At 58.8% G+C, this 12,543-nt stretch overlaps 2 protein-coding genes across 18 annotated transcripts in view; one reads left to right on the top strand and one right to left on the bottom strand.

Moving 5' to 3' along the window:
* Window positions 1-8,464, top strand: part of SLC6A9 (solute carrier family 6 member 9) — a 31,645-nt gene extending 23,181 nt beyond the window's left edge. For all 9 annotated transcript variants that reach the window (XM_082455185.1, XM_082455189.1, XM_082455187.1 and 6 more), the window contains 9 exons: window positions 2,072-2,204; window positions 2,398-2,532; window positions 2,629-2,732; window positions 3,130-3,367; window positions 3,458-3,592; window positions 3,699-3,798; window positions 3,888-3,988; window positions 6,894-7,064; window positions 7,186-8,464. In XM_082455185.1, the coding sequence (XP_082311311.1) occupies window positions 2,072-2,204; window positions 2,398-2,532; window positions 2,629-2,732; window positions 3,130-3,367; window positions 3,458-3,592; window positions 3,699-3,798; window positions 3,888-3,988; window positions 6,894-7,064; window positions 7,186-7,380 (1,312 nt within the window). In that variant the 3' untranslated portion in view covers window positions 7,381-8,464. The remainder of the gene's footprint in view (window positions 1-2,071; window positions 2,205-2,397; window positions 2,533-2,628; window positions 2,733-3,129; window positions 3,368-3,457; window positions 3,593-3,698; window positions 3,799-3,887; window positions 3,989-6,893; window positions 7,065-7,185) is intronic.
* On the bottom strand, window positions 8,424-12,415 carry CCDC24 (coiled-coil domain containing 24). 9 transcript variants are annotated; one of them, XR_014261917.1, is made up of 9 exons: window positions 11,890-12,403; window positions 11,485-11,660; window positions 11,227-11,343; window positions 10,458-10,535; window positions 9,827-9,881; window positions 9,286-9,355; window positions 9,098-9,176; window positions 8,647-9,015; window positions 8,424-8,557 (listed from the first exon to the last, which is right to left on the bottom strand). XR_014261917.1 is itself a non-coding variant. In XM_082455836.1 (9 exons), exons 1-9 carry the CDS (start codon window positions 12,013-12,015, stop codon window positions 8,512-8,514), a joined length of 936 nt encoding a protein of 311 aa, XP_082311962.1. In that variant the 5' UTR covers window positions 12,016-12,414; the 3' UTR covers window positions 8,424-8,511. The 9 variants fall into 9 exon arrangements, 8 of the variants coding, with proteins under 8 accessions (XP_082311962.1, XP_082311964.1, XP_082311967.1 ...); XM_082455836.1 differs by having other exon boundaries at window positions 8,827-9,015; window positions 11,890-12,414; XM_082455838.1 differs by having other exon boundaries at window positions 8,424-9,015; window positions 11,495-11,553; window positions 11,890-12,415.
* Between the last annotated feature and the right edge of the window lie 128 nt (window positions 12,416-12,543).

Genomic DNA, 12,543 nt, shown 5'->3' on the forward strand with positions numbered 1-12,543 from the left:
CCAAGTCCCAGGCCTGGCAACATTGTCCCATGAGGGGCCGGAGTGACAACCCATCGCAAGGTATTAAACATGTTGTCATGAGGTTTGAGAACTGATTTGGAAAAAAATAAGTAAAAATAGCTAAGACTAGAGGACAGCCTATGAGCTACGCTGAGAGACCCTTGCTGAAAGAAGGGAAAGAAAGGAGCCTGTATTTACCTAAATTTCTCTACAAATTATCCTAGGTTGGTGTTATGATGCCCATTTTACAGATGAGGAAACTGAGGCTCAAGAGTTTGTCTCTTGCTCATCACTTCTAGCCTGGACAACTCCAGCAACCAAGCCGGTCCCCCTCCAGGTTCTCCCCTTTATACTTCTCAGTCCATTTTCCATGATGTGCATTCACTCATGCATTCAACAAATATTTATTGGGCACTGCTCTGTGCCAGGCACTGTGCTAAGCACTGGGGGATACAACACTGAACAAAACAGACAAAAACCCCTGCCTTCAGAGGGCAGATGACAAACTAAATAGTAGAATGTACAGTGTGATAGAAAGAGATGCGCTGTGGAGGAAAATACAGCAGAGAAGGCGGTAAGGTGTGCCAGGCTGGGGCCAGGGTGGCAGGTTTAATCAGGTGTGCCAGAGTAGGCCCCTTTGCAAAGAGGACACCTGAGTGAAGACTTGAAGGAAGTAAAGAGGGCGGGAGCCACGTGGACGAGCCCAGCTGCATAATTTGTGGGGCCCAGTGCAGAATGAAAAGATGGGGCCCCTCGTTCAAATGAATTAAGAATTTCAAGATGACAATGGCAGGGCATTAAACCAAGCACAAGGCCCTTCTAAGCATGGGGTCCTGTGTGCGTGCACAGGTCTCACACCCATGTGGACATGTGGAGATTTGGGGAAAGGGTACTCCAAATAGGGAATAGCATGTGCAAAGGTGGGAGCATGCCCGGCACATTTAAGGAACAGCAAGGAGCCCAGTGCAGCTGGAGCAGTGAGCAAGGGGGAGAGCAGGAGGAGAGGAGATCTGAGAGATGGCAGTTAGGGGGTAATGGATCATGTAGGGCTCTGTAGCCACCGTAAGGACTTTGGTTTTTCCATGGCGAGATATGGGAGCTGCTGCAAGGTTTTGAGCCAAGGAGAGACCCTGAGAGTGCTCTTTTAAAAACCCTCCAGAAGCTTCTCATTGTTCTCAGAATAAAATCCTAACTTCTCAGCCTTGACTTCGCAGCTTCTCTTGGTCTGGTCCCTTCCTATCTTCATCCTTCTCCTCCAGCCTTCCTGAGCTACTGACATGCCCAGGCGGGGCTGTGCTGGTTCCTGACCCCTGTCCTGCTGCGTGCTATTCCCTCAGCCTGGCATACACTTCCACTCCTCTTCACCCACCTCCTCCCCATCCCTCAAACTTTGGCTCAAGCTTCACCTCTTCCAGGAAGACTTCCAGTGTGCTCCTCCCCATGGGGTTGAGACACTCCTCCCGGCAATGCCTGATCCAGGTCTATATGCCCAGCATCTAGCAAGGGCCTGGCACATAAACGTCCAGTTGATTGAAAGAGCACAGCTGGCATGGCACAGGGCGCCAGATAGAGCCACACATACGTAGGTTCAAGTCTGGGCCTGCGTGCTCCGGAGCCTCCATCTTTACTCAGTCCTCCACTGCCTCCCTCTGTTCATCAGAGCTGGAGGACTAGTGTGGGTGAAAAGATCACAGAAGGCTTCCTGGAGGAGGTGACACCAGATAGGGTGTGTCTAGTCTGGAGGAGAGGGCATTCCTGAGGGGAGAAATACACAAGCAAGGGCCTGGGCTGGGTCTGAGCAGGGACAGGGTGACCTCCACGCACAGGGGCTGAAGAGGCTGGCCCAGGACCAGGGTGTGGCCTGCAGGTGCCCTTGAGGGTCCTGGGAGAGGCAGCAGGCAGAGGGGGCTGGGCCTGCCGGGGCTGGCGCCTCACAGACGCTCCCATCTCACATGAGCCAGCTGCTGGGACTTCGTGAGAAAGGAGGGAGCTGCCAGGCTGGGCCCTGGCCTTGGGAGTTTGTTGCTGGGTGGTGGGGCTGGCCATCAGTGACAAAGTATCCCCTTTCCAGGCTCTATGTGCTGAAGCTGTCAGATGACATCGGAAACTTCGGGGAGGTGCGACTGCCCCTCCTTGGCTGCCTGGGTGTCTCCTGGGTGGTCGTCTTCCTCTGCCTCATCCGAGGGGTCAAGTCTTCAGGGAAAGTAAGTACCCCTCCCCCTGCAGGATCTGTGCCCACCCAGAGGTATCCTGCCTCCCCTACCTGGGTTTTGTGTGGAGGGGTGAGTGGGGGAGTGATGAAAGGATATGGGAGGGGAAGAGGGACCAGAGGACCAGTGGTGGTTGAGGGGGCAGGAAGAGCCCGAAGGAGTCCAGCGGGGCCCCTCTCGCACCCAGGTGGTGTACTTTACGGCCACATTTCCCTATGTGGTGCTGACCATCCTGTTCATCCGTGGTGTGACCCTGGAAGGAGCCTTCACGGGCATCATGTACTACCTGACCCCACAGTGGGACAAGATCCTGGAGGCCAAGGTGGGCTGTGGACGGAGGGGGACCTAGAGGGACGGGGAGAGGCAGAGAGGTGCCAGCCTCTGACCACAGCTCCTCACCGGCCCATCCCTCCCGCAGGTCTGGGGGGATGCCGCCTCCCAGATCTTCTACTCGCTGGGCTGCGCGTGGGGCGGCCTCATCACCATGGCTTCCTACAACAAGTTCCACAACAACTGTTACCGGTGAGACTCTCCCTTCCAACCCTGGGGCTGCCCCCAGTTCCTACCCTCTCTGCAGCCTGACCCCGGCTCCCCCAGACCCACCAGATCTCGTGCAGCCTCCTGGCCCACCAGGGCCCTCCCTTCCACTCACGGCCTTGAGATCCTGGCAACGCTGGGTCCGGGTCCAGTCATTGCAGAGCTTTGGCAGAAGAGAGAAGAGGTGAAGACAGTGATGCCCCAGGGGTCTGTGAGGACTCAAGAGCCTCAGGCCCACTTAAAGAGGCCCAGAGCAGACCAGAAAAGAGATTGGGGGCACCTTTGTTCCTAGAAGTTTCTCTGTCTCCAAGCCTCTTGGCCCAAATCGGGCAGGGGGAACTAAGCTGCGTGTCCTGACTCTACCTGTTTTCCTCCCCATCAGGGACAGTGTCATCATCAGCATCACTAACTGTGCCACCAGCGTCTATGCCGGCTTTGTCATCTTCTCCATCCTGGGTTTCATGGCCAATCACCTGGGTGTGGACGTGTCCCGCGTGGCAGACCACGGCCCTGGCCTGGCCTTCGTGGCATACCCTGAGGCCCTCACCCTGCTACCCATCTCCCCGCTCTGGTCCCTGCTCTTCTTCTTCATGCTCATCTTGCTGGGGCTGGGCACTCAGGTACGAGGTGCAGGACATGGGCCTGTGGCTTGGGGAGGGAGGAGGCCGGGGCGGAGGTCAGGCCCCTGCTCTGATGGCTGCATCCTGCAGTTCTGCCTCCTAGAGACGCTGGTCACGGCCATTGTGGATGAGGTAGGGAATGAGTGGATCCTGCAGAAGAAGACTTATGTGACCTTGGGCGTGGCTGTGGCTGGCTTCCTGCTGGGCATCCCCCTCACCAGCCAGGTAAGAACCGAGGGAAAGGCTGGGCCGGAGTTGCCAGGGTATGGGCGTTAACAAGGGGGGAGTGTAGCCTCGGGCACCCTGGACTCAGCTGCCCACTGGCCCGCAGGCAGGCATCTACTGGCTGCTGCTGATGGACAACTACGCGGCCAGCTTCTCTTTGGTCGTCATCTCCTGCATCATGTGTGTGTCCATCATGTACATTTACGGTAAGTGCCCAACCTTACATGGCCTCCTGTGTCCCGGCCCTGGGCCTGCCCACGCTGTCCTGCGGGCCTGCTGACCTCCCTCTCTCCAGGGCACCACAACTACTTCCAGGACATCCAGATGATGCTGGGATTCCCACCGCCCCTCTTCTTCCAGATCTGCTGGCGCTTCGTCTCTCCAGCTATCATCTTTGTAAGTTCGTCAGTGGTCCCTCCCCTGCTGCCCTGTGGCAAGCGTCCTTCTCTTGGGAACCAGCAAAGGGAGAGCAAGAGCCCATCCATCTGGCCAGAGCTCCCCATGGAGGCTCCACACCCACAAATCTGGCCACTGGGAGTCCGAGCAAGGTTGCGTAGAGTCAGACAGGTGTGTGGAGGCTCAGAACCACCCAGGCCCTGGCCTTGGGTTAGGAAGGGGGCACAGGGCCCTGTATTTGAAGACAGTGCCCAGCTTCGGAAGAGGAAAGCAGGCTGGCAGCAGCTGAGAGCCGGCCCTCCCTCCCTGGTGTTCCCGCCTGGCATTCCCAGAGGAGCCTCGGGAACCATGACTGACACTGGTGTCAGCCTCCGTCAGCCTCGCGGAGCTCCTGTCTCCAGTCCCTGATAGCCGAAGTGCTCGGAGTACTCAGGGTATGTGGTGTGAATGCGTGTTCCAGAAGCAGGTTGTACAAGTCAGATGTCAGCTCAGGATCCGGGACACCCTCGTAAGCCTTCCAGGCACTGGAGTGGGCCGGCTTGGGAGGGGGAATTCTGGGTTTCCACCAGTATTCAACACCTGGGAAACTCCCATCAGGGAGCTGAAAAGGTGGAGGGAACTCCCACCGTGGCCAGGAACCATATATCAAGTCATGTGATACAACTCTCCAAGGTATCGTTAGTATCTCCACTTTACAGATGAGGAAACTGAGGCACCGAAATGTTAAGTAACTGATCCAAGGTTACACAGCTTCTAAGAGGCAGAGCCCTCATGCAAAGCAGGTAGTCTGATCTGGAGCCTGTGTGCTGGGCCCGTGCTACACTAGAAAGAAGTGCAGGAGGAGGGGTGGTCTATGGACTAAAAACCCTCTGATTTTGCTCCTTTATGCTCAGGGTGAGAAGTGGGGGGCAAAAGGGATTTGCTAGTGTAATGGTCCCTCCACAGAGAAGAGGCAGGGCCATCTCTCAGTGACAGAGGGGTCAGCCCAGTGGCCAGGGCAGTGTCCGGAGTCATGCCCCCATCATGCCAGCTCCTGTGTGCCACAGAGAGGTCAGCACCGGATTTCCACTTTGGCTCATGTTTCTGAATAAAAGGCCCCTGAGGGCTGAGGCCTCCGTCACATGGGTTGTGGGACCTTCCCGAGCCTGGCGCACGCACCAGCTCTGGCCACTGGCCCAGCTTTGAAACAGGAGCAACGGAAGTCTCCTGTAAGTGGTGGGAGGAGGGGAGGGTAGATGCCAGCCAAGCGCAGTGCCCTTGAGGGTTGTGGCTTTGGCCCAGGACCTGCCCCAGGGGAGCTCATCCTCCACGGCTCCCAGGAGGCTGCCACCCTGCTTGGAGACCCAGGGCACCGCCCAGGCAGTGCAGGAGGCAGGAAGGGCCCTGGGTCCAGTGTCTCTGCGAGATTGAGTCAAAGGCAGCAGTGCCCTCTCTGTGCCCAGAAAGCCAGGCTGGAGTCACCTTCAGGTGAGGATGCCAGGCTCTGTGGACACGTGTTTCTGGACTGTTGGTTTTCTTTGGGGGCTTTACTTCTTTATATTGCTGAAAAGGTCTTTTTTGACAAACTCCATCCTTCTATCAGCTCAAATAAAGAATTTATTGGGACTTTCCCAGCGGTCCAGTGGTTAAGACTCTGCCTTCCAAGGCAGGAGGTGTGGGATCGATCCCTGGTCGGGGAAGTAAGATCCCACATGCTGTGGGGTGTGGCCAAAAACTCAAAAAAAAAATTTTTTTTAAGAATTTATCCACAGCTTAGATCAGGATCTAATTCCATTCAGAAAACTTGCTCTAAGCTCCTCTGTGTGCAGCGTCCCAGAAGTGCCCACCCACCCCTCAATGGATATGGGTCTTGCCTTCTAGAATTTGGTCACCCAGAAGGCTGGAGGGGCCTGAGCTCCAGAACACAGATGAGGGCTCAGGGTGGATGCTGAGCCCTCCTGGCAAGTGGCACCCACTGTCCCGGCTCCTCTGGGTGGCCAATGAGCCACCTGCCCATCTTTCTGCTAACTTTAGTTTTTTCGTTGCTGGAACCCCAGGCTTTATTTCCCATGTCCCTCATCTCTTTCCAAAGCGGTTCCTGAGAGCATCCCCAGCCTGACACTCATGATTTCTAGCCTTTGGAGCCTCCCCAGGCTGTCTGTCACTGTCTCCACAGCCACAGACTGGCAGGACTTTGCCCTTTCCTCTCCCCCATTACTCCCACTTCCTTGCATAAGTCAGTTCAGATCAGCACACGAGATTGTGCCAGGCACCGTGCTGGGCACTGGAGACCCAGAGCTGATGCAATCCCAGGAGCTCCCAGGTCTGGGGGAAACACCCATAAAATGCTTAGTAGATGGAAAATGCCACTAAAGCCCTTTCAGGAAGAGGAGACTGGAAATCAGTGGCGGCTCCTTGAAGGAGGTGGCATTTGCATAGGGTTTGACAGAGGAAGATGCAAAAGAGGATCCTCCATAGTATGAAGGGTGGGAAACGCTGGGTGTAGCAGAGACACTGAGACAGTAAGGCCAGAAAGATAAGCCGAGGTCTTGATGTGAGGTGGAGAAGGCCCTAAAGGCCAGGGATTTGGCCTTACCTCAGCAGGCAATGCAGGGCCATTGCGAGTCTTTGAGCAGAACTGACTTCCAAGGGCCACGGCAGCTGAATGGCTCCCTGGCTGGTTCAGGATTATGCAGAAGACAGACCTCTCCCCTTCCACCGTGGCCACCTGCCCATCATACCCTGGACCCCTGGTTCCACCAGCTTCTTCCACTACCCAAACATTGACGTCACCCCTGCCCTCCCCAAAATGCCTCTTTCTAGTTTGGGAAACTGGAGAGGGAGGGGGAGGGTGCGGATAGGAGGCCTGAGGCCTGGGTGGGGCTGGGCAGGACTCACGCCCACTCCCGTCCCCCACTCTCTGCAGTTCATTCTCATCTTCACGGTGATCCAGTACCAGCCAATTACCTACAACCACTACCAGTATCCAGGCTGGGCTGTGGCCATCGGCTTCCTCATGGCTCTGTCCTCTGTCATTTGCATTCCACTCTACGCCCTGTACCAGCTCTGCCGCACAGATGGGGATACCCTCCTCCAGGTGAGGGGTGGGGGCAGGGGGCAGCCAGGTGAAACAGGAGGGGGTGGATGGACGGGGCTTCAGGGCTCCCTTCTGATGACCGTGCCCACCCCGCCCCCAACCATGCCTACCTCTCCTGCAGCGTGTGAAAAATGCAACCAAGCCAAGCAGAGACTGGGGGCCCGCCCTCCTGGAGCACCGAACGGGGCGCTATGCCCTCACCATTCCACCCTCTCCTGAAGACGGGCTTGAGGTCCAGCCGCTGCACCCGGACAAGGCCCAGATCCCCACGGTGGGCAGTAACGGCTCCAGCCGTCTGCAGGACTCCCGGATATGAGCACAACTGCCGGGGGAGTGCCCCACCCCCGCCCCGTGCTCCCGCCACAGAGACTGGGGAGGCGGTGGACAGGTGTCACCGCCTGCCCCTCCACGCCCTGACCAGGGCGGCTCCTGTCACCTTGGCCACCACTGCTAGCGTGGTCATTCGTGCTCGTGTCCCTAGTGTTTACAGGTCCTTTGGATGCCAAGATGGCAGCTGGGGGGCGTGAGTGATGGGAGGGTTGCTGGGGGGCCCAAAGCACTTTGGAGGGGTCTCAGGCCAGGTCCCCGGAGGCAGCTGGACTTTATGTGGCCTCTGATGCCCCCACACGTTGCCCTGAGCTAAGGTTCTGGGTGGGCCCCCTACCTGTCCCCCTCCCCGAGCCTTCAGCCTCCTGACCAGTGTTCCTGCCCCCAGAGCAGACCCCAGCCTCTGCCCAGGCAGATTTGGATCTTCCTACCTGGAGGCAGGGTAAGGGGCTAGGGGGCTGTGCAGTGTTACATGTCAGGCTGTAACCCCAGCCCTGTTTGTCTGTGTAATTATTTTTGTAAAAATTGTTTTATCTGTGGTTGCCACCCCCTTGCCCTTGGCCTCGGGCCCAGTCTGTCTTCCAGGCCTGCCTGCACCTCACTCAGCTGCTCTGGGGTCTCTGCGCCGCCTCCCAGCACTGGCTGTAGGACCAGCCAGCAGAGGCCCATGACCCAACAGCCTGCCCAAAGAACTCGTTTCTGGGGGATAGGGGTGGGGTGATGTTCAGCAGGAGGTTTGAGCCCAGAGCCCTGGGGAAGGGGACCCTACATGACACCCCCTTGCCCTCCCTCTGCCAGGCTAAAGGCCCAGTCTTCCCAAAATGGGCTGCCCTTGTTCACGTGCCAAATGGTCCCAGCCGGCGAGCCCCACCCCCTCTCTGGAGCCAGAGCTCCTTCCCCCAAGCCCTGCAGTATCCGTTTGTCCGTCCTCTGTGCCCCTCTGTGCAGTGACAACCCCGGAAGAGCCGCCTCTAATCCTCTGTAGCAATAACGGTGCGCCGCCCGCCCCTGCCCATCCGTGCACCACTAGGATTTTAAAGTCCATAGATTTTAATGAAATTTCTATTCCTGTCTCTGCGCTGCTGCTGTGCTTTGTCTGGGTCCCCCATGGGGACGAGAGTCAGGGCTGGGATGAGACCTCTTCCTGCCAGACCTTTGAGGGATGCCTGGGAAGAGAAAGGCCAAAGGCTGTGATGGTCAGGACCAGACACCAAGGACCAGGCGAGGGGGTAGGGTGAGGGCCAGAGAGACAGACAGCCTTGGAATCCTGGTGAGGCCTCATCCAAGACTAGATCTGAAGTGGGCTGGGCCATGGCAGCTGAGAGGTGTCAGCAGCAGACAGGGCGAGTTCCAGCAGAAGCGGAAGTCTCCTTCCTGACCAGCCCTTCAGGTTGGGGCCTGGGGCGCCACACTGGACATCGGAGTGGAAGCTGGCCTTTTTCTGGGGCTGCACTGAAGCTTCCGTCCCCAGCGGCAGGTGGCGGCCAGGCCTTGAGGTTTGGGGCAGCGCTCCAGAGGAGGAGAGGGCAGGTGGCACTGGAGAGGCCTGGCCCAAACTCCAGCAGCCCCACGGAGGCAAGGCAGTGGTCCGAGGCCCTGGCTGGAGGACTCCAGGGGCCGCAGCCTGAACAGGAGGGAGTAGCCGTGAGGGGGCCGTGGCCTGCGCTTAGCCCACCCCGTCCAGCTGTCCACCTGCTCTGGTTTACCTGTGACCGGGGGAGACACAGGAAGGCCTCGGAGGTGCCCGCAGCTCCTGTTGCATGGCTGCCTTCTGTTCCTTTAGCTCTGGAGGAGAGGTCTAGCTGAGACACAGCGCTCAGCAGTTCCAGGGTGTGTACAAGAGCGGGACGGGGACGGGAGGCTGGGTGCTCTGGGGCCTGCTCAGGGTCCTCACCTGCCAGGGTGGGCTCTAGGCTTGCCTCAGAGGGCCAAGGGGCCCCTGTATACTCCTCTTCCAGGCGGCGCTGCAGGGAGAGCTGGCTCAGTGCCCAGCCTTACGGCAGGGGCGGGGCGGGGCGGGGCGGGATGCAGAGGCCAAGATACGCAAGGTGGGGCCCAGGAACCACCCCATGCAGCCTCCTCATCCCAGCCACCTGAGGACACTCCTGAGAGGAACACCAGCCTCCCTGAAAAGCTGAGCTTGGCAAGGTAGTGGCAGGCCCGAACCCAGACATGGGGAAGAGAAGGAGGCAAAAGACCAGGGGCAAATCCAGCAGGTAATCTAAAAGTGCTAACCTTGGACTTAGGGACTCAACCAGAATCTGGATTCACACGTACGAGAAGTGTGCATACAGGAGAAATGGACACAGGACTCACACAATCTTGGCACACACAGACACACATGTATGTGGATCTCACACACCAGGTGAGAGACGGGTGTGTCTAGGCTCAGCAGAAAGGCTCTGGGGGTGGGGAGGCCCAGGGCTGCTGCTCACCTGCAGGATGGCAATCTCCCTCTTCAACTTGCAACACTCCTCCTCCAGGAGGGCCCTGGGACATGGGGTAGTGCGGCACCAGCAGCAGTGCTGCAGGCCCGGGTCACAGCAGAGCCCTCCACATAGACCCAGCCTCCAGCCTTAACAGGAGTTCCCTCTAGGCCCTCCTTTCTCAGCCCACCTCTCCCTCTGCTGCCCAAGTGCAATCCCAGCACAGCCTTGCAGCCCCGCCAGCCTCTTCCTGGGCAGGATGTGTCCTCTCCTTGCCCGCCTCCCAGCGCCCATGCTGGGGGGCCCCATTCTCTCTTCTGCACGACAGTACTGGGCCTGCAAGTCCTCCTGCCTCCATTCTCCCCCAGATCACAGCCCTTCCCCTGTTCAAAAGACTCCTCTGTGGTCCATCTCTCTCCCACACCCCAGGATAAAACTCCTCAGGCCAAGGCCCCTGCTGGCATCCCTACTTGGCTACTTCCTGGCAGTAACCTCACCAGCAACCTGCCCTACTCTCCTGGGTCTCCCCATCAGGTATGCTGCCTCCCTCCTCCTTCCTCATAGTCCCAGTACGTCAGGATCCATCCCCCGTCCCACCTTCCCTGTCTCGACCCCCACTGCACACACTCAGGGGCCTCACCGCAGGTATCCGGCAACCTGGTCAACGTGGGACACGTTCAGTTGGTCCTTGATGACGCTGAGGTCCCTGTGACAGCTGCTGGCAGATGAAGTCAACATCACTCTCCCATGTTGCTTCACCCCAGGCCTTCAGGACACAAATGCCATTTCTCCTAGACAATTTTGTGTGTTTTCTCACAAAGGCAACATAAGATGGTACTAACAGGAGGAGTTCTGGAGCTTGGGTTTGCAAATGGGCTCTGCCACCCTTCACTGTGTGTGAGCTTGGACAAATCCATCATCCTTTCTGAGCTTTAGTTTCCTCATCCGCAGAATGGGGACATCACCCACTTCCTAAGGATGTGTGAGAACTAAGTTGTTGCTATTCAGTGATGAACACGCTGCTGCTCATTTATCTCGTGCAGTCCCCAGACCTCTCTAGCACAGCCCTTGCACCTGTTCTCCAGGCCGGAGGAACAACTGACCACTGGGTGAAGACTTTCCTTCCACCCATGTCTGCGTGTAGTGCTCCCTCTTCCTGCAAAGCTCTTCTCTTTTTATCTGTCTGGAAGTCTGTTCCTCATGCTCTAAGACCCAGATCAAACCAAGCTTCCAGGCTTGGTACATGTCTCCTGGGCTTCTGCAGCCCTCATTTGCTGATCCCTACAACAAGTGGCTGTAGAAGTGTCCAGTCCCAGACCAGGAGCTCCTCCATGACGGCATGTGGGACCCGCCAGTTGGCTGGGGCCTCTGTCAAGCGGGAACAGACCCCTCCTTTCCTACCACTATACCTGGGCTCACCAGCTCTCAGGCGGAATATCCCCTGCTCTGGCAAATCACGCCTGGGCTCCTCCAAGGCAAAGCGCAGGACCCCGGGGCTATACTGGACCCAAGCCTGGGTCTGGTCCCTGCAGAAGGTGCACACGGGGGACACTCAGGGGCTCCTTCCAGGGAACCACAGGAAAGGCGACCCTGGCCCCTTGTCAGTTTCAGGGCTAGCCCATCTGAGTTCTGGGGACAGGGCCCAGCCCCAGGTCTGAGGCTCCAACCTGCCCTCACAGATGGCCTTCCGGCGGAGACCTTGGAGCAGCTGCCGCAGTTCCTGGCGCACGAGGTCTCTGAGGAGGGGCGGTGGTGCCAGAAGGGAGGAGAGGTCAGAGGTGCGGCGCGAACCAGGGGCTTGGAAGGATCGAGCCTCTCGGAGCAGTGATCGTAGCATCACCACCTGCAAGGAGAGCTGGGACACCTTGCGACTGCGGGGGGAAGTAAGGGGAGGAAGGGGAGCTAGGGGAGTGAGGGGCAGGGCAGAGTTAAAACTGGAGAGGGCTGGGCGGACAGTGAGATCCGACAAGAGCTCGAAAGTTACCGGGCAGAGCCAGGGACCCGGAGGAGGTGAGGAAATCGCCCAAGTCGTGGGATAGGCCTGGAGTGGGGCCCACCTTCCCACGCCCCACCTCTGCCCGCAGCTCCAGGCTCAGGTCCACCGTCGTCTCCCCGAGAATCCTCTTCACTTCGGGGCGCTCCGTGAGCGGAACGTGCTCTTCCACCAGCTCCCACAGCGGCGGGGAGTCCCCAGGCATGGCCTGCCCGCACCGCCGCCACGCAACGCGCGGCCGCACGCTCGGACTGCCGGACAGCTGATCCGGAGAGCTGGGTTACTGGGAGACCGCGGGTCTCCCAGTGCCGGGCACGCCCCGCCCCTTCCTGGTCTCACAGGCCACGCCCCCAGCCTGTCTCTCGGGCCGGCCTCTCCCCAGCCCCACCCCGTTCTGCCGCCTGTCCCCACGGCTAGAGTTGCCCGGTCCAGAGCCACCGATCTCTGGCGCTGTCTCTTCTACCCAGCTACTGGTCGACTCTCCGGGGCCGAGGACCAGGAGCCAGGCCGCGGGACTGAGGCCCTAGCCCCACCTCTTCCGCGCGACCGTCACCCGGGAAACGGGGCCCGCTACCCCAAGCCCCGCCACCAGAAGGCCCCGCCCCCGCCCATTCCAGGGCGGTGCCGGCTCGTGAAGCCCAACCCACAGCCCTGGTAGGTGGTTTTGGAGTGCGAACCATCCACACCGCCCTGACTCCAAGCACCTTTCGGCTTCAGGGCAGGTGAAAGAACC

Source organism: Balaenoptera physalus (genome assembly GCF_965194825.1).
Source record: "Balaenoptera physalus genome assembly, chromosome: 1".
In the NCBI taxonomy this organism is placed as follows: Eukaryota; Metazoa; Chordata; class Mammalia; order Artiodactyla; family Balaenopteridae; genus Balaenoptera; species Balaenoptera physalus.